General features: G+C 35.8%; 1 protein-coding gene across 1 annotated transcript in view; it reads right to left on the minus strand.

Moving 5' to 3' along the window:
* LOC128000105 (transmembrane protein 8B-like) overlaps positions 1-22,482 on the minus strand; it is a 111,907-nt gene that overhangs the window by 27,317 nt on the left and 62,108 nt on the right. The window contains exon 6 of the mRNA XM_052592236.1: positions 7,632-8,011. Within this exon, the coding sequence (XP_052448196.1) occupies positions 7,632-8,011 (380 nt within the window). The remainder of the gene's footprint in view (positions 1-7,631; positions 8,012-22,482) is intronic.

The following is a 22,482-nucleotide window of genomic DNA, read 5'->3' on the forward strand; positions in this document are numbered from 1 at the left end:
CAAGTATCCCAATAGCACTGTTATCTAAGCAGTGTGAGGGAATATAAATTGATAAGAGCCTCTGACCACTCATAACCATTAAATGAACTTGGAACTTTTCCACTTACTTTTGCAGTTTATTAGGGAAAGGGACACATAGCAAACACTACTAATGCACCTTTATTATTGCAAAGGTATTGTACAATATAATCAAGAATAATAATAAAAAAGTGTTGGTTAAAAAATGGCTTTTTAAAGCAATACTTCACAGTATGCACGTCACAGGTTGATATTTGAACATAAACACAACAAGGTATACATTTGCATAGGCAAAATAGAGGGATGATAAATTATTATTAACAACAACAACAACAATAATAATAATAATAACAATGTTGTTCTTCAGTAAAAATTTTATTTTATTTTATTTTATTTTATTTAAACATGAGACTTGAGGAAGCTTCTCTAAATGAGCACACACACACACACACACACACACACACACACACACACACACACACATACAGTACAACCTTCATATTAAGCGTCCAACATACATTTACTGTCACTTAATCAGTCTACACGCTGGTTGTCATTCTATTGTAAAAGGAGTTAAGACAATCTTCAAAAGGTAATTTGCAACATTATCTGTATGTCTTGCAGCAATTGATTTTTCCTGTACTGAATTTTGAAATGCTATCCAATTCACTTTCTGTTTGAAATAAGATGGTCCTGCTTACTAATTACAAATATGTTATTTTGTTAATCCTGCCAAGGCTGACATTTTTTGTTTGCCTGGCTTTGTTTTAAAAAAGTCTTTTGAGGGACCTGGTGCATTCACAGGCTGCCTACTGACTTGAAGTACGTAATGACCTCGGGAGCAACGAGCACTAGGTTCCTGCAGAAATCAGTTAAGACCTGACGGCAGGCCTGAGTCCGACTTGACCTCAAACTGTCCATGAGAGCCACTCAGAGCAGCTGAAGGGGGGAACAATTCCACACACACACACACACACACGTCTCACAGACACACAGACTCACCTTCATGAAGGGTGGGCTTCCTGACACACAAACACACACACACACACACACACACACACACACACTTCTCCTATCCTTTGGCCTGTACTGCAGCTCATTAGCCCAACACATTGGCTCAGCTCTCACCTCTTGGCTTTCTGTCAGGTGTACATGTCTGCTGGAGGACAAACTCATGAGCTGAGGGGACACTGTGTATGTGTGTATGGCAGAAAAGCTGCCAAAACAGTGGGCTTAACCAATTTAAATTAAGCCGGACCAAAAATTTAGAGAGGTTAAAAATCCTATTTAAGCTAATTAACATCAAAAAAGTATGGGGTCAGCAAATCAGTAATTGATTAAATAGGGGGAAAATAAATCTATATATATATAAAAAAAAAAAAAGAAACTTTCGATTCATCAACAAAAATATTAAGCAGCACAACTGTTTTCAACACTGATAATAATAGATGTTTCTTGGGCACCAAATCAGCAAATTAGTCTTTTTCTTTTCTTTTTACACCGAAGACTATATATATATATATATATGTATAATTTAAAATAGTAATACTATTTTACCATATGACTGTTTTACTGTATTTTTGGTTAAATAAATGCACCCTTTGTGAACGTAAGAGGCTTCCTTCAAAATATTAAAATAATTTTTACTGACCACAAACTTTTTAACATAAGTGTTTGTGCTAGATACATGAAAATAAAAACTAGTCTAGAAAATTTGCAATACAATCAAAAGTGATGACACTCATTACAAAAATGATGTCATTCTTCGAATGTCTGTAAATACCACTATATAACAGTTTCATTAAATATTGCAGGTTTTTGTATGGAAATGTATTAACAGTTCTACCAGATATTGCTGTTGTGAGGATTAGAGTCTATTGATTACATTAAAGTCTGAATTTAGTATTTGATTCAAATAGCATTTGAGTGACCACATATTCAACTTCTTATAGGCTATATCACGAGCAGACAACAGCGACTGGGGAAATCTCCATGCAGTGCCTTCAGGCACATCATATCTAAAACCATTATCTCGGCAGTACAGGGCATCAGTGCTATTATATATCAGTTTTTAAAATTGAGACATTTCATCAAACAAGCCTGTAAAGCCACTTGTGCTGTTGATGATTTTTTTGGCTCCCTGAGTAATTGTCACTTTCATTTCATTAAAAGAAAATTCCAATAATTGAGATTTTTATAAAGCTGCTACTCTGAGTAGATCCTGACATGAGGATAAGCCATTACTTCATCATTAGGGGTCGAGCACTGAAGCTGCTATGACAGCTACTGCATTCACTAGTACTCTTATTATTGTTCTCCTGCCCAATGAGAGCCACTAGAAGCATGGGTTTATGAATGTACAGACTGAAATGCAAAACGCAGCGCTAGTGTTTGCTAGTTTCAGTCTTGCGCCATTCACATTTTCCCGTCCAGTGCCATGTTGTTAAATTAGCAAATGCATTTGCGCCCATTTGTGCGCCCATGGGCGGGCTGGTCTAAAAAATAAGTGTGTTCAGGTGTAGTGCTGGAGCATTGCTATTTTAAGGAGTTGGAAATATACTGCGCCACAGACCAACTCAAACCTGGTCTAAAGTCTAAAGTCAATGGCGCAATATTTTTTCAGTGTAAAAGAATATTATTGTGTAGGCATCATAAATATAAAAATGTAATGATGGATAGTCATTGCGTGTATTAGAATTAGGCTACCTATTTGCAATTCAGCCTATTACTACTTATAATGATGAATGAAATTCTACTTCATCCCACGCCTTCCTCACCTCGGGAAGCTTTGGTGGATTCCTGCTTGTCCCGTAGATGATCTGCTTCCGCGCTTTAACTTTGCGCATGAGCAGATCGGTTTCTTCGCTTGAGAAGTGTTCAGCTCTTCCTCCAACAAATTCCGCCCTGTAAATAGCATTCCGCCATGGCGCAAGCACATCTCGAATGGGAGATGACACTCTGATTGGTTTCTTGAACGTTACGCCCAGTACTTATTAAGAGAATAGGGACAAACCATTCCAAAAATGTTCCAAAATGTTTAGATTGTTAAAATAGAGCCCCCAGTATACTATTTTGGGTTTTTGAGATTTACAGCAATAACCTTGAAACAAAGTTCATAGTCACGGGAAGAATGAGGCGGTCGTCATTATCACTTTCACTCCACCGACCTCACTCCGTTCCCACGGCTCTCGGCCCCGCCCCACCCCTCTCATCACAAACCCATTTATAATTCTCAGCCAATGTATCACGACAATACATTGACCTACTGTATTAAAGTGAACCGTTTCAGTAGTACTACACTTCATGTTCTTTGCACAGTTTGGGAGCTTCTCCTTCTAAACATTGTCCAGTTCTCATCAAATCTGGCTCCTGCATAGACCTCTATGACAAAATATACTGTAACTGAGTAGAATTGGTTTATATTCGAAACCATGCTGTCACAGCTACAGCTATACTTGGCTGTGATGACTTAATGTGGTATTTTTTTTTGGCAAATGTTGAAGTTGTGGAAGTGTGGATCTGTGCTGGAGGTCAGAAGGTTGTTAGTTCAAATCCCACATGTAGTGACCCATGAAGCATTCTTGTTTCACTCTTCCCTTTGAGTTATGCGTTGTGGTGAGTACATGTTTTTCCTCTCTGTTTGAGGAAAACTCAGTTAGGAACTATTCCTCCATTATATACATTGTGTTACAATTCACTTTTCCATTGTCTGCTCTGTCCATCTTTCTGATGACTAGCCCTGAGTCCAGAAGAGACCAGATGCCTGCCTGTAGAAACAGGAATTGCTCCTATTAAGCATGGTGCTCATAAACCTGAGAAACTTCAATGGAGCAGACATCCATCATCCAACCGTCTTATCAAGATATTTCCCTGATGGCAGCATATGGCTAGAAGACGGAAATCATTTATTTTACGACCATGGCACCCACTCACAGGGTTGCTCTGTAGTCTACCTTTAAAGAACCCTTTAAAATGCCCTGGCCGGCCAGTAAAAGACAAAAATACCACCAATCTTCATCTACCTTTCAAAAGTGCTGATTAGAGAACTTGAACCTTCTCCTTAATAATCCAGACAATTTTAGCTGAACTGGTGGAGCAGAGAAAGTCTCACTACTTTTTAAATATATTTGTAGTAAACTGGGCTTTAATAATCATCAAAAGACGAAACTTTTCTAAGTTTAGTTCCTAAAAGCTCAGTTGACTGCATTTGTGACTTAATGTTAATTACCAAAAAAAAAGGGTCAGTGAGAGTTTGTTTGTTTGTTTTTAGCACTTCTATTCAGTAAGGACATATTAAATTGGTCAAAGTGACAGTAAAGACATTTTACATTTGACATATAGTTACAAAGGATTTATATTTCAAATAAATACTTGTAACTTTCTATTCATCAAAGAATCTTGAAAAATGTATTAAGCATTACATTTTTTTATTAAATATTAAAATTTTGCTTTTTTTTTACATTGATAATAATACGAAATGTTTCTTATTGTCAATAATATGCACCAAATCAGTATATTATAATGATTTCTGAAGGATCGTGATACAGAAGACTGGAGAAATGGCTGCTGAAAATTTAGCTTTGCATCACAATAAATAAATTACTATTATTATTTCAATTACTATTACTAAATTACTACTTAAATATATTTTACAATTATTAAATGTGTAAATATATTTAAATAGAAAACCGTTATTTTAAAATTTTAATAATATTTCATAATAGTACAGCTGTATATCCTGCTCTAAGAGACTTCTTTCAAAAACATTAAAAAATCCTACAAACTCCCAAATTTTTAACAATAGCCAATTTTACAACAATGTCATCATGAAACTGTAATGTCATAAACACTAAAATGATGGTAAAAATGAATAAATGTGAGTTAAAGTAAGTGCTTTTTTTTAAATATATACTTTTAAATGATCTAAAAACTGGCCTCATTTACTTCCATTATGCTTTTGAAAGGCAAATACTTCCAAGTACCTTTTATAACCTCCATAAAAAAATATTTAAAAAAAGAGACAAGAGACAAGCCAGTTGCATTTTATTTTATTATTTTTTTGTTGAAATCAACATTATGCCACTACTGCAGTCAACAGAGCTTAACTTGCACTGAACCAAGAATATTACTTCAAGACAGTAAAGCTACACAATTTCATACCTTGTTTAGTTGTTTGAACTAAAATATTTAACAAGTCAAGGGCTCCTCAATAAAAGTCGTATTATGCTTTCAGAGACTGAATTTTAGATAAGAATCACCTACTCTGGGAAATGGAAATGGGGCCATTGTGTGATGACTCTTCACACCAATGCAGTCGCGGGCATTTAAGCTGTCAAGAAACCTGTTACCAAGCACTCACTCTCCCTTCTTCATCACCTGCTATCATCACCTTCCTCCTCAGCAATACAGCATCTCACAGCATTCACTCTCACTGCCAAACACCCCACCTTTCATCTACTGAAAGCCTCATATGTGGCTTTTTATAGTACCCTTTGCCACCAAGAGCTCATTCTTCTCTTCCTGTTCAGTGCCACTCTAGGAAACATCCATTAAATGCATAAATACAATCTGAGAGAAACGGAGTCTGTTGAGAGGGCTGCGGCCTTCAACATGGTTTCAGTGGAGGGATGAGATATCAGCTAATAAATAGGTCTATGTGTCTTCTGTTTGTTTGGATGTGTGGAATTGGCATAGAAAATTTTAAGGGTTTTTAAAATGATCCACAAATGTAGTCACGTGCACATTATCAACAACTAGAAGCGGACTCTTTCACCAAGCACCTGAGACAAACAAACATGGTGACATTTGCAACCATCCCACTTTTAGTTTTACACGTCTCATGCTGTGAGAACAGGCTGACACTTGCTAACATTTGATATTAATCAGTCTACGGCGCATCAAGTCTCTGCCACCCACAAGAATTTAGCTGAAGAGCTCCTGAGTCGTACCCTGGGTCAGTTAAATGCCATATGGGCTCTTGGTTTCAGGAGAAATGTAAAGATCTGAATTATTCATAATCCTTCAAACACTTTAGAAGTGCCTAGGTGACTCCATCAAAGGTTTTTGGGTACCAGAGTCCCAGTGGATATTTCACACAACCCGTCTGATCTTCCCAGCAGATGGAAGAACACTGCATTAAACATATTCTTTCAACAGCAACATCAAAAAAACATATACACAGAATCTAGACGAGGTACCATAGAATTATATATGGATTCTGCTGAAGCTGAAATGACACTTGTACTACAATTTTCTATGACTGAAGTGTACCGAGACTTGCAAGATGATTCAGTATGCTGTTATTTATCAATCAAAACTTCTGCTAATCTGCCATTTTGAGTGGAGCTATCGTGTTTTTTTTAATGATGGCTTTTAGGTGAGTATCAGTAATACGCTCACAGATTTAAGGGGATTACAGATTCCAAGTGCATTCACTCTGACAAGAACCAAAATGCTCTTTGAATGTTTACTTGGATGTAAAATAAGTAAAAATATAAAAGATTGCATGTACAGTATTTTTGTAGTTTAAACTGTAGAGCATGCCGTAAGGAATGTGTTTGATTCCCAGGGAATGCCTGAGGTATTGAATCAGAACCTTGAATGCAACGTACAGTAGGTCTTATTGGATAAAAGTGTTCACCAAATACATAAATGTAAAATGTAAATATTGCTAATTAACTACAGTATATAAGAGTCTAACACCACTATTTGTTTCCAATTTTAATCTTTTAAAGCCTACTCAAAGTCTAATACTCAAATTTCCAAGGCCTCTAAAATATCAACATGATCAAAACTTTGGCAGAAAACATGTATACAATCTACTACATGATACTTCATTGTGTGTGATAGAAAATGTATATTTTTAGCAAGTAAAATGCCTTTTAGTAACATTCTAAAATGTCAGTGTCTTTTTGTCGAAATTGTATAAAGTAAATGTAACAATACATTTTATATTGTTAGAAATCTATCAAGAGGAAAACTGGACTAATTATAATGGACTAATTCAATTAAGGTTGACTTGATTATCCAAAGATAATTTGTAGAAAAATCAGGGTAAAATGTATGATACATCACTGTATTGCATTGCAAAAAAAAATAATAATAATAATAATAAAACTACAGAGCTTGATCATAAAACTAAGTATGTAAATATGCTCTAAGACATGTTATAATAAGATATAGATTGACAACTGATATTTACATGCATTTTATACACAGTTAGTATTCAGCTATACAGACCAGATACCAGAGATCAGAATCTCATTGCACTTTTTAGCCATACAAATAACAACATCTGAATCTGAATAAAATGTAGGTGTTTTTTCTCTACTCGAGTGTAAGCTCCATATACACCTATATCATACTGTACTGTATGAGCCATTAAACCCTGATGTATCATATATTATACTGAACATAAAACACATAGGACAAACTTTTTAGATTTTATTACAAATTGAAATAAATATTTAGTAACCGAGGTAAACAATATATAAAAGGTGATATTTTAATATGAAATTTTGTGGCATTTATTAAATAATTATTTTTATCATTGAATTTTTTTTCACTTGATAGAAACAATTTATTTTTGGAAGATATAAAAGATTTCAACTCACCACATTGAGTTTGAGCTCCATGTTGAGGACGCCTCCGCTGTCCAGCACCGGCATTAGGTTGATGGCAAATATCGCTGCCCGGTCTGGAGGGATGGAGATGTTGGGTCCAAAAAAGATGTAAAAATGAACTGAAAATGTGTCCAGTTCATTCCGCAGAGTTGGCCGGATGGGCCAGCATTTATTTGTGTCTGCCATGGGTGCTAAGTAAGTGATGCTTTCTTCAGCAGTTAACAGAGATCCTTGATCCAAAGGGTTCTGTGGCACGTTAGGCAGGCTGGCAGCCGGCAGGGTCTCTGACAGAGAGAACCCCATCACGGTGCCAAATGACTGGGGCATGTTCATGGCTGAGGAGCCCTTGGAGACGCTGGGCTTGGAACAGTCTGATGAGAAAAGATCAAAGGAGGTGTTTAAAACTGGGACAGCACACATTTTCAGCTTAGGAACTTGAAGGTGAAGCTAGTTACGAGAGATGTGAAATAAGAATGAAATAAAGATGTCTTGAATGCTGACGAATCCCTTGACTGAAGCTGACAGCTCAAACTCTCCGTTCAGGTTACTCTGAGGCTAAAAGCATCTTCCTGACATTCCCTTCCCTTTGTGCTAGATCTAACTAGCATTTCAGCAGAGACATGCTTTTTTCAGTTCCACACACATGCTTAGATGTCTGCGGTGAGATGACAGGCCAAATGATTGCTCAGTGTCTATATAGTCTGAAATGATCTAAGTCTGATGTATATTGTGTTTTATGTAGGACCCAAAAAATGCCAAGGGAATGTCCGTTTCAACTATTTCCTTTTATAGATCTCTCAGCTCTACACAACATTCGTGGCACACACACAACACTTGAAATCCTTATATTTGGATTTTTGTATCTTCGTTCAAATAATGACTTTGTGCATTATAAAAACAGTGTGTCCCAAAACACATAAAAACGAGGTCATGATTGTTCTTAACATCTTTTAATCGCGGGCTTTGTCATAACATGGTACTTTGTAAATTAGACAGGATTATGGAACACACTTTAATTAAATGTAAATGGCAAAACAATGGTGCAGAACTGAGATAACTAATTGGCACTGATGAGGACAATAAGGAAATTCTCCACACAGTTCACCGTTTCCTGATTACCTCAGGGTGTGAACGTTCAGTTATGCTACTGAGGACTCGGGAGTCTTACAGTCATATTTCTCTTCACACCCACGATTATTGCAGTGAAATGCAGTGAATCAGGTGGAAATGGTTCATTATTGAAATGCCAGGTCGCTTTCCCCCCACAGCTCTGTTTGCTGTGTTGTCACTTACATATCTTGCTCTCTCACTTCTCTTTCCAAAAGTTACAACATGATTTTAGATTTAAATGTTTTTTTCCCCCACATCCAGAATCCAAAAACAGTCCTGATGAGAAAGCTCATCAGGCTCAAAAGCGGATTATTATTACTGTGGGTGGATGGGATAATTAAACATCAGTCACTGAAGAGCTCTTGCACCTGGATTCTGGCGACCCAAATGTTTTATGTAGCATCACATCACAGGAGAGCAGAATATACATCTCTGATTTTCATTTTAATGAATGATCACAATCTATGGAACGATTGTTGAACGTGAATCCACAATAATTACAACTAAGAGTCGAGATTCAAATGCTATATACATCACCAAAAAGTAATTAAATATATACTACCATTCAAAGGTTTGTTGTCGGTAATTTATATTTTTTTTATTAATAAGGACTGATTTAATCAAAAGTGACAATAAATACATCTATAATGTTCCAAAAAGCATTCTTTATCAAAGAATTCTGAGAAAAAAAAGAAAATCAGTTTCTAGATAAAAAAATATTAAGCAGCACTGTTTTCATCTGTTCTCTACATTGATAATAATAAGAAATGTTTATTTATTTATTTATTTTAACACCAATTCAGCGTATTAAAATAATTTCTGAAGGATCATGTGACACTGATGATTCTAGTAATGGCTGCGAAAAATTCAGCTTTGTCATTAATACATTACATTTAAAATATATTCACAGTAATACATTAGATATAATTTTTTAGTTTTTACAATTGTATTAAAATTCATAACCTCAAACATTTGAACACTAGTGTATACACACACACACATGCAATACTGTTAAAAAAAAATGTATTCAAGGGTAAAATTAGCAAAAGCATCTCAACAAAACCCATTGACAGTTTTGTGTGTGTTTTCCTCAAGTTCAAGTTCAAGTTCAAGTTGAGCTTTATTGTCATTCCGCTAAAAGTGTGGATATACAGTGGAATGAAATGTTGTGCCTCAAAAAAAAAGGTTTAGATAGATTTTTCTGTGATGTGGTAAGGTTGTGATGTGTTCCATGTCCTAGTCCCCCCCATGTTTGATTATGCCCTTATTTGGTCTGTCCTGTTCCTGTTCCTATTAAGTTCCATTTTATTCAGCTGTGTCTTGTTAATTCCTTCGTTTAGTTCCAGGTGTTCCCCATTTAGATCCTGTATTTACCCCCTTGTTTTCCTGAGTCCTACGTTCAGTCTCAATTGTCATTTCTCTGTTATTTTTAAATTCTCTATGGTTTTTTTCATTAAAAGTCTGTTTTTGAGCAGTCTCTGTGCTCCCTTTGATGTGTGACAGAGTCTTGATTAGTTGGCGAATCCTGCAGCATTTATAAACCCTCACCGTCTGATCAAATCAACCTTTTTTGCTCCTCTGTAATTACATCTATTTTGCCATAAAATGTCATTATAATTCTTGCTGACAAAAGCGGTGATGGACAAAAGATCACAATTAGCGAGCTAAGGGCTCGCACTTGAACATGCCATCTGGTTCAGGATGAGGATGTGTCATCGTGTTCTGTTCAGCACCTGTTTGGCCAAAGACCCCGCAGCTGAAGGTTAGCTGTATAAGTACAGCTCAGGCTATGAAACATGAATCCCTGACTCATTCTCTAACTTACCATTGTATACATGCATATAGATGTGGAACAATCAAGAGAAAAATATGTCTTTGTCAATAGATGATTACCTAGCAACCAAAGATTTAATAAACTCATAACAACGTCAACGTAGCTTTTCTGGAAAGGGTTTCACGTGAAAATATAGAGTTATATGTATACTCATTTATTTTAGAAAATAGCTCAACAGAATCCAGTTTTCTCTGATGTTTGAGGAAAACAAATGTGGAAAACAATTTGGATTATGATTTGCACTAAATTAGTTTACAGTACTTACACCAATTAAACTGTAGATGATTTATCGGATGACACTGTCATGAGTTATCAAGATGATGATGATCTCCACACAAATAAAATTAACTGTTCACCACTGGAGGGGAAAAGACATTACAGACATTATGAGACAAATCATCTTACATACAGTTTTTGTAAGCATTACACTTATAAAATAATGCAAAAAAAAAATAATAATAATAATAAAAAAGATACAAATACTAGAAACAACTGACATATATATACTACCAAGTTTAGGGTTAGTAAGATTTTATTTATTTATTATTATTATTATTATTATTATTATTATTATTAGTATTATTATTATTATTATTATTATTATTATGTCCGTGAAATAAGTATCTTGTATTAGGCTACATTTATATGATTAAAAAATAAAATTGTAAAGTAACTGTTTTCTATTTAAATTCTTTGTAAAATGTAATTTATTCCCATGATGGCAAAGCTGATAATTTATTAGTCACTACTTCAGATTCCTTCGGGAATCTATCTAATATGCCTGAATTGCTGCATAAGAAACATTTCTTATTATTAGAAAACAGTTGTGCTGCTGAATATTTCTCAGGATTCTTTGATGAAAAGAAAGTTCAAAAGATTAGCATATTTAAATAGAAATCTTTGAAATATATTTACAGTCAATTCAATATCTATTTAATGCATCTTTGTTGAATAAAAGTATTAATTACTTAAAAAAAGTACTGTATATAAGCACAAATATACCATAAAAACAAGCAATAATACATAATAGGGTGTAATCACTGAAACACCTTGCATACATTGCCATTAGTCAACACTGGTTCTCATGATTCAGATAACTTTTTGCCAAAAGTGCATATCAGCAAATAACTGAACATATCATAATTCAAGGAATATCAATACTGTAAATCAAGCTAGCTAAAGGCAAAAACAGAAATAAAATGTCAAAAAGGCATTTATTTTAATACTGCATCAATATGCTGAGAAGGAATGGAAGTTGTGTTTTAGGGTCAAATGCAATCCGCGTTAGCCACAGCCATGCTGGATCACAGATAGCCTACACATGGGCTGTTATGTACAGGGTGCTTTTATCAACAGCTCTATGGGCACATAAAATATTAAAAAAGCTGTGTGATGTATTTGTCAAGGGAGGCTACATTCAGTGCTGTTTTTCACAAGTACCTTCAAATACTATGGGAAAAAAAGTTCACCTCCCAGTGGATATTCAGCTCAAGATTAATCTGAATTCATCTGCAGTAACACGTCTCTCTTGAGGGTCTTACAACATCTCACAACAGTTAAAAGTGTTTTGATACTGACAGACTGACATGACGTCATTAAGCAGAAGGAAAAAATCCTCAGGAAAAGCACAAGCAGTAAACTAGGTAAATATTTTTCATGAAATAAACTCCTGGATACCCACAAACCCTTGACACTGAAGCCAGCACAGACCTTTTGTGCCATCAGATTGCTGCAAACAACTCCACCATGTTATTTGCTTGTGGCTGACAGTGAGCGTTTGTTCATTTCTCACTCTATGTCAGAATCACAATCAAACGCAAAACAAAGAAGAGGCATCTTTGTCGGATGTAGGATGCATTTCCTGAGGCATTATCTTTGGAACACCAAGGCCTAATATTACACTTGCAGGTTTTCTGGGAACAAACTTCAGCTTGCGAGTTGAAAACAAAACTGGCTTCTGACCGTTTCATGAACCAAGCATCTGATGATGTAAATGCATGCAAAACTGCCCTCTAGGGCGCTGAGATTTCCTCCCTGAGACCTAGTTAGATCAAAGTTTCACTTCTTAACTACTGCTCACGGCTAACACAGGCTCAGTTTAGCTAAGCACAGCTATTATTCGTATGATCAAATGTTTCACAAAGTAGGGGAGATGTGTGAGACACTGAGTGCCTGGGAGAATAAGCCTGTAATGTTATGTAACATTGAATTTATTACACTCACCTCTGCTAATAAATGTTTTTGTTTCATGTGGTGATTTCTTTAAGCTCAATATAAAGATTTAGTGTTCAATGAATGATGTGTAGTAGATCTTTCGCAGATTAATTCTAGCATATTGTTCACTTCATCCTTAATGTGGGATTGAAGGATCGTGGTGAGGTTTCTCATCTGTGGATCAATATCTTGCAACAAAAGTCAATCATAAAATGACACAAAAGGTCAAAAGGTTTAAAAGGAAAACATCATGTTGAAAGCAAAGTAAGAACTACTGGAATGACCCCATTACCAGTGCACAAGGTTATTGTTTCTCTTTTTCTTCAGTGTTGTCTCTCTTACTATGGAGCACCAATAAAGCCTGATGTGTATCCGGTGCTTTCTAATGAAAGTGTGCTGGGCCCAGTATTGATTCAAATGCAGTGCAAAAAGAGTGAATAATGTCACTGAGATTAACAAGACTATATCTGTTTCTGAGGAAACAGGTTGCTGAGCTACTGAACACTCATTTATTTTCCTTCTTTCATATTGACATTCATCCATCTGTTGCGGATCTATCTATCTATCTATCTATCTATCTATCTATCTATCTATCTATCTATCTATCTATCTATCTATCTATCTATCCATCCATCCATCTATCCATCTATCCATCTATCTATCTATCTATCTATCTATCTATCTATCTATCTATCCATCCATCCATCTATCCATCTATCTATCTATCTATCTATCTATCTATCTATCTATCTATCTATCTATCTATCTATCCTTCTGCCTGTCTGTTTATCCGTCCATCCATTTATTCACCAGTTATGAATGCTGCACCCACAGGGTACCGTATGATTACTGTGAAAACCACAAGCACAGAATAATGTAAGTATTGAAACTATGCTGATTTGGAAACAGCGGAAAAGGTCAGATCGTATGGTTGAGCACAAGCTGAGACTTTCATTAAACTCCCACAGCTGTGTGAGGAGATGAATGAGAGGAGTGGACAGATGAGATGTGGGTGGTTGCTTCACGTTCCTCAAGCATATTCCTCCCACAGACTCCTGCCAGTCCCACCCTCAAGTCATGAGGTCGATGCATCTCTGATACACACGACTGTACTACAGTTGAAATTATGCAGGGATCTCTCTTCAGAATCAGAGCTGATCTAGGTCCTCTTCTGAGATGGCCTCTGGTAGAGGTCAAGAAAAACAAATAGAAGAGAGGAAATACCATTCTGTATTGCTATGGTAACTGTTCTGTGAGAAGGGAAAGGTTTAAGAGAGCATATTGAACAGGAGGCTTGCACAGATGCCTCTCTCTTCTGCAGAGAATTAAAAGTAGTTACTTTTACTTAAGTACTATTCATTCCTTAGCATTGAGAATGCAGGGACAGACTGTAGTTCATAACATGAGGACCCTTAAAGGGTTAGTTCACCCAAAAATAAAATTATGTCATTAATAACTCATCCTCATATCGTTCCAAACCCGTAAGACCTCAGTTCATCTTACCATAGCTACCATAGCAATGGCTCGTAAATCTCTTTTCTATTTAAAACTAATTTAGGTTTCAAAAAACGTGCACTGCATGCGAGACAATGACAAATGCTTCCAAATACTCTGTAATGATACAAGGAAATAAAACAATCATTCCAGCTCAAAGGTTTTGAAAGTCAGAAAGTGAACAGATCTAAAACATTAACTAAGAGGCCATTTTCAGAGATAACAGATGTTCTTATCTGAACAGTCTACTGTATTTTTTATTTCATCATCATGAGCGATCACATTCTATTGTAATTATTAATTACCACAATGTATCATAGCAAGATATAATTTGTCAGACTCAAGGTGTCTCAGAAGAGCATACATTCAATTTTGAACGCTAAAAATGATCTGAAATCAAGTCATAGATTGGGAACATTTGACTTTGATGAAGAGGAAAGTGGTACAATCTTATGGGGGAAAGGAAAGATCAATAAAAAAAAGACAGAAAACGGAACAGAACTTTTCATGTTTGACACTATACAGATTTGGCAGACATATCACACACACACAAATGTGTGAAAGAAAGAGGGAAAGCTTGTTATTAATGAGGACTTTTAAAGATTTTCCAATCTTACACTGCAGTATGCCATGAGCAATGCTGATAATCTGCCAAACATTCCCTGATAATTCATCATTCAAATAATTCCTCAGGTTTAACACCGAAGAAATTCAGACAAAAGCATCTATATATACAAAACACAGGGACATATACACAAGCTGTGTTTAACTGTTCAAAAGTGACAGCAAAGACATTTATAATGTTACAAACAGAAGATTTCTATTTCTATAAAATAAATGCTCTAAAAAAAAAAACTAAAACTTTCTATAAATACAAAAAACCCTGAAACAAATGCATGGCTGCTGAAAATTTAGCTTTTGACAATTTTTTACTGTCAGTGCTATGCTATAAAGACTGATCGTGTAAGGTTTAAAAGCTGCCTTTGACAAGTATGACGCATGCTCTAGGAAGCTGACTTTCAACGTGACTTTTCCATATTCTTCAAGAGTACAGGATTTGAAAAGCCCTTGCCCCAGGGTTGCATTATGAAGCCCAGTGTAACTTTCCAGCTGTACAACAGGCTCCAGCCTTCTGTTGAGGAGGAGAACAATGCTTGCCTTATTCCACCGATAGCACCTATTGTACAACATCAGACACTTGCACTTCAAAGTATACTTCACGATTTCAAGGTCTCTGAGCTGCCAGGTGTATTACGGAAGGATGAGTCTGAAACCTCAAACCACTGTGCATGCGTCAATGCTACAGTATAACAAATGAAAAAAGTTTTCCTGTTATTTGCTAATTAAAACACAATCCACTGATGAAAGCAAGTCAGGAACAAACAGAACATGACAATCAAGATCAAAAGACCAGGAAGCGCAACACCTCTGCAATCTTGAAGAAAACAACCGAGAGGAACTGAGCAACTGTCTGCCGCATGCATAACAATATTCAACCTGGGATCCCAGTCACTTGTTAAAAAAGCTTTTTTGCTACAGCAGTATTCTGCCCTCCACAAACTCTTCTCTATGTAACAGCGAGCTCTGGACTCGTGTCAGGCCCACTGTGATATTCATTCTATTCACACTTTCTAAAAGCAAAGAGTGGTTAAAATGCCATCAGTAAGTAACAAGCACACATGTTAGCTTTTTTCAAGACCTTTGTGATGTAAATGTTTGGTAAAAACATACCCTTCAAAGGACAACTTGATTTGGAAATTGAAAATCTTCACTGAAATCTTAGCACAAAAGTATTGCACTAACCTAAAGGCCCTTCAATTTCCTCAAAGTCCTCATGTCTCCCTCTGAAATGACTAAGTGTGCAAAATAACTCTGTCAAAACAGGAAACCAGTAACTACCTTCTTATTTGAACTGCTGTTTTCAAACGAGATCCCACACATACTTTATTTCACCCCTTCAAAGATACCGTATAATTCTGCCAGTATTATAATCCAAACAGATAAATGTTCTGATAGCACTGCAGAACCACACTTTTTGGCAAAAAAAAAAAAAAAAAATGTTTGCTTAAATTATATTCAAACCAATAATCTACATGATAAACACAAAATTTTTGTTTGATTCTTCAAAAAAAGAAAGAAAAACAAAAAAAGAAAATCTCAGATAAAATCAGATACTGAATTTATCTTAACATAACTTTAGTGAATAAGTAGTACTGAATTGGAAATGGAATATTTCATGTAACTTAACCACATGCTATTCTCTTCAGCACAATGGTAACAACAAAAAGGTCAACATAACAGAAACTCTTTGAAAAAGTCAAACATTACAGCATTGAACGCTGACAGGTGTTTCCCTTTACTAAATAAATACTTAATTTTAACATTTATTCTGCTTAGCCAGTCCCATGAATCAGAATGAGATTTATTCACTAAATGGGAGTAACCACCTAAGGAATTTTTATTATTGTTTATTTATTTATTTATTTATTTAATATTTATTTGGAGCTCTTGGTACAAACATACATACATACATGACATCGAGTACAGAAAGAACATAAATAATAATAGTGGTATACAAATGGTGTACAGATTTGTACATCATTTACTGTACATATACAGCTGTATAAATACAAAATATGTACAGTATATGTATTTACATAGTTCCCAGCATGCTGTGAACTAGAAATCCACTACCTAAATGTTAAAGTGATCAAGATAATTACAATGTTATTCCAATTTTTTTATAAAAAGTTTTATAAAACAAAAACAAAACACAATTTACATGGGAATTTGAGTTAGAATTGCACACACTATTAAGCACGCATCAAAATAATGTTGGCAACTTTAATTAAATCAATAAACTGCCATTTTTAACTTGCAACCATGCATTTATTTAAATTGTATTATTCAAATGGCTTACTTCCAGTCTCTGAAATGCAACAGGAGAAAGTATTAAAGGAATGACAACTTAATTAAATGACATTTCATACAGCTGAAGCCCATAATGAAGACATTACTGAAGGTTAACCTAAGAAAGACAGAGATTTATCACACAACTTGTGTACTGTGACTGTATACTCTGCGTTACAGTCCTAAATGAAGGTGGAATATCATCAGTTATATTCAAATAATACTACCTTTAGACATGTGAAGGACAATGTGATCATTAATCTGAAAAAAATAAAAAATAAATTAAATGGTGCAATAAATAGAGAGAAGGTGTTTTATCCTGTAAAAAACTTGTCTGTATCTATCACTGTCAGTAACATTTAGAAAATGACAAATTACTTCAGGTACGGGCAATGATACTGACATAAACATCTTTACAGTTTTTTCCCTCCCATAGCTCAAACAGTACAGCATGTACCAGCAACACCAATGTCACGGGTTCGATCCTCAGAGCACTGATAAAACGTATGCCATCTTAATCACTTTGGATAAAAATGTCTGCTAATATATAAATGCAAGTTTTTAATGAATGATGTCTGAATCTCTACAAATGCTATTTTTTACTATATAATAAAAAATATAAAAATAATGATAATTTACAGACTTCAATACAAAGCAGAGGTTCCTTACCAAAATTATTAAATGAAATTTAAGTTTAATTAATAATTTTAAATATTTTAAATGTCATTAATTTGAATGTTATTATCTTACTTGTCCTTTAAAGCGTCTACTTATAAATAAAAAAAATAAAAATGAACACTGCAACAATATTATTATATTAATTCATATATTATTACTTTGCAAAATGATACAGGAGATAGGAGTGTAGTGACAGTATCTGGGCATAAATGATCATAAATGATGAATGATCATTTGACCACCAGGACTGACCAATCAGAGTCAAGCATTCTACAGAGCTGTGTAATAAATGAAAATCATATTACCACATTCTGGGAACTCTAATCCGCAAGGGACCCTCGCTGAAAAGATGTTAGACACAGGCAGCGCAATGTAAAGGTTGAGGAAACACGCTTTCAAACTTTCTAGGACAACCACTGTGTAGATCTACAGAGAAATTGCTGCTTTCACTATCTCTCGAGTGTCGACTCCCAGAAGATTAGCAAATGCACTGATGTGATCCACCTAGACACAGGGGCGCAGGCAGGTACTCTGTCCTTCCATAGCCGGCACAATTCCTCTCGCTGTAGACATCTTCCTAATAACAGTACTTACAGGGATTTCTGTGCCATACCGAAAAATGCAATCATCTCTGTCCAGGCTTTATTGTCAGAGGGGATGAAAAGCTCTCCCCAACATCTGACCGTTATCTCCGAACAATGTTAAACAAGGTCATCTTCTGTCTTGTAAGATGGATGGGGTTATTATTAAACATCTTTACAGGCTAATGCAGGATGCCTGTCTGCACAGTGACATTAAAGTTTAATGCATGAGGTGTTCAGGCACAAAGAGGCAAAAAGATAAGTAAACCAAGAATATTTTGGGAAGATGGATCGCCTTCATCTGCTTTCTGACACAAGATTACTCATGGAATATTTACAACAAAACATAACTGTTTGTTAGTTGCTAGGCAGTCTCCTGGCAGTCCATGTCTACTGCTCTCCCTGTGCTCTGCCTGTGCTGGTTCAGTACAACACACACTATTTTTCATGCTGTTCACTAACATAAGTGGGAAATGAAGCACACTCTAAATCCTTTTTAACTGGCTCTTTGATTTAACAACGGGTCAACAGGCGCATGAAACTTTTTTCCCCCAGCTGAGAAGCAGGCTTCTAAGAGATGTGGTAGTTTAAGGTTAGACTACTTCTCTTTTCCTTCTTTTGCCCATTATTATTTTTTATTTTCTGTTTTTAATTCTCACCCATGCACTGCCATAACAATAAATGGCAGGAGGGCCAGTCTCAAGCAGAGGCTTATCAGTCTAAAACACATGTGCTTTCTTTATCAACTTTTCTGCTCTGCTCAAATTGGAAAGCCCTTATTTTTTGTGTTCATGGCATGTGTCGTGTTATTTTTCGGCACCCTGTCCAATGAATATTTAATTAAGGAGCAAGTGGCCCTTGTTCTAGCTGATTTGAATGTTTTTGCTGTTCTGTCAGTTTAGTCGGATTATTGTGCATTTCCACTACTTCATTGGAGAATAGCAAAATTAATTTAATAATCAAGAAAAAAAAGAAAAGAAAAGAAGCCCACTAATAAAGAGTTATATTTTTGGAATAGTCTTGCTAACACACAAGCTGTGATAAGCAATTTCTTTATTAATGACAGAAGCTTTAATCTGAACTCCAGTGAAATGAGCCTGTTTCAGAGGAACAATGAAAAGGTGTGGGCCAGACTTTTTATTGTGGTCATGATTTTTTTTTCTTTTTTATGGAGCCCACACATGACATGCAAGAAAAAATAAATAAAACGTACGCACAATTTAGCAAATCGAGAAAACAAATTTATATCAAATCGAGAAAACAAATTTATAAATCGAGTGAACAAAATAGTCAATCGAGGGAAGGCAATAGTAAACGTGTGGACGGTTTAGTACATTGAGGGAACAAATTAGTAAATCAAGCACACGATTTAGCCTACTATTTTTTCTTGCATGTCATGTGCAGGGCTCCTTACTTTATTATTTTGTGTGTTTGTGTGTGTGCATGCATGCATGTTGGTTCCTTAAATTACCAGGCTTTTTAAAGATGTGTTCAGTATTCTGCAGCACATAAAATGCCATTTAAGGCGAACAAACCTACAAGACAAACTTTCACATCAGCATGACATGAACTACTACTGTATAATGGTCTTATTTTTCTTTGAATGGAAGTTGTTTGAAAAAACAAGGCATGAATTCCTATTTTCTTGTTGTCAGGACACCACTGTGTCAATGAAGTTTATTGTGTGGAAACGCAAAGAGCAACAAGACATTCTGTGCAAATATGAACAAGGTGACACTTGATGGACATATCGTGACCAATCATGAGATTCTAGGAACTTCTGTTCCTTTCACACTGAGGTGAAATTTCAATGACATACTTTGTGTTTTTCAATTCAGATGGAAAGAGAGACAGGAGGGGAAACTTTAGTCCTTCTATGTGGCACTCAATTTTCCCACACAGCAGTTTTCAAACACTTCCATATAAATGCCTTTTGCTCCATTATCAGAAGAATAAAGAGAATGACTTTGTCAATCTTGTATGGTGTTTATTTTTAAAGGTGCTGTTAGTAATATTTGGTTCATGTTTCATTGTCTTTATTTGTCCCATTGGTCTTCAGCTTCATATTGACACATAACATGCATTCATTATTAACTTATTAAAGGAATAGTTCAGCCAAAAATTTAAATATATTCCCCCTTAGGCAATCCAAGATATAGAGGAGTTTGTTTGTTTCTCCACTAAAACAGATTTAGAGAAAATTCATATTACATCACCCTGCTCACTACTACCTCTTTTGCAGTGAATGGGTGCCATCAGACTGAGAGTACAAACCGCTGGAAAAATCACCAAAATAATCCACCACATGACTCATCCGTTAACATCTTACAGGGAAAGGCTGCATGTTTGATTAATATTATTTGTTAAAATTATTAAATGTAAATGAAAAAAAAGTTTTCTACTCATGTCAATTTTTTTTTAAATAACATTAAGGGTTTACCCTGTGCGCCCGTAACTGGCAATGGTACATCATTTTCGTTTATTTAGAAGATCTTTGTAGGGTTGGTTTTATTTTGTGGGTTTTTTTTTTTTTTTTTAGCTATTGGACGGTGAGGGGGCGGGGGGCGGTGGGCAAATTATGGGTTAATTATGGACAATATCTTACAATATCTTACTGTATACTGTTTATGGGGAAGTTGTGGCCTAATGGTTAGAGACTCCCAATCTAAAGGTTGTGAGTTCGAGTCCTGGGCTGGCAGGAATTGTGGGTGGGGTTAGTGCATGTACAGTTCTCTCTCCACCTTCAATACCATGACTTAGGTGCCCTTGAGCAAGACATCGAACCCCCAACTACTCCCAGGGCGCCGCAGCATAAATGGCTGCCCACTGCTCTGGGTGTGTGCTCACTGTGTGTGTGTGTGTTTGTGTTCACTGCTCTGTGTGTGTGCACTTCGGATGGGTTAAATGCAGAGCACAAATTCTGAGTATGGGTCACCATACTTGGCTGAATGTCACGTCACTTTCACGTTCACTTTTATGTTTCATTCTGTATTGTCACTGAAAACAAATAAAAATATATGGAATAAAAATGACTGAGTGCACTGTTAAATGTCTATGTATGCCTTCAGTGTTAAAACTTTGACTTTTCACTTAACACAATGGATTTCCTTCTCTTAAATCAAGCGTGACAGTCTGGTGATGTGTAAATAATGTTCTGTTAAGTATTAAATCAAAACTGCTGTGCTGCTGATGGAGATGAATTAGCTTTTTTGTTGCCATAATTTAAATAATAATAAACAGAATTACACATATTAATTATTCAATGGCATGCCATGTAATTATGAAAATGATTTTAAGGAAGCCACATGAATGGCCTGAGGAAATTATGATTGCAGGCTTTTGAGGTTAGTGTGTTTGTGAGAAAATAAACAATAAAACATTCAATCACAGTGGCATTGAAGGAGATGAGTGCTTTTATACACATCACTGCATAATGGTAGTGCTGCTGTAAAATGAAGAAAACAAACCCCAGTGTTTATTAAAACAAAAATAATTAAAGAAAACAAAATTAATGGACCAGCAAAATTAACATATGCCTTTTTCCATTTTGTTGTATGTGTTTCTCCTGGTCAAACAAAATGAGTTTAAATTAAATGTTTTCACTAATGTTTCACAACGTGTCCTAACAACAAACAGTGGGACTGATTTTTCTGATCCATCTCTATATGCGATATATAGCTCCTTTCAGACTAATCCAGGAACAATTGCTGAGACACATTACCTGTGTATTATCCGGAATCCCAGTGTGAAAGGGGCTTATTTTAGTGGCTGGGATAAAGATTTCCTAAATTGTCCACAGTGGCTCAACTCAGTAACATTAGCAAAGCAAACAAATACTGACAAAACTTCATCAGTAACCCAGAAGAACATCAAAAGAACAACATCCGCCATGGCCTCCTGAGTCCCCTGATCCGCCATGGCCTCCTGAGTCTCCTGATCCCCCATGGCCTCCTGAGTCCCCTGATCCGCCATGGCCTCCTGAGTCCCCTGATCCCCCATGGCCTCCTGAGTCTCCTGATCC

This window comes from Carassius gibelio, chromosome A5 (assembly GCF_023724105.1).
Source record: "Carassius gibelio isolate Cgi1373 ecotype wild population from Czech Republic chromosome A5, carGib1.2-hapl.c, whole genome shotgun sequence".
In the NCBI taxonomy this organism is placed as follows: domain Eukaryota; kingdom Metazoa; phylum Chordata; class Actinopteri; order Cypriniformes; family Cyprinidae; genus Carassius; species Carassius gibelio.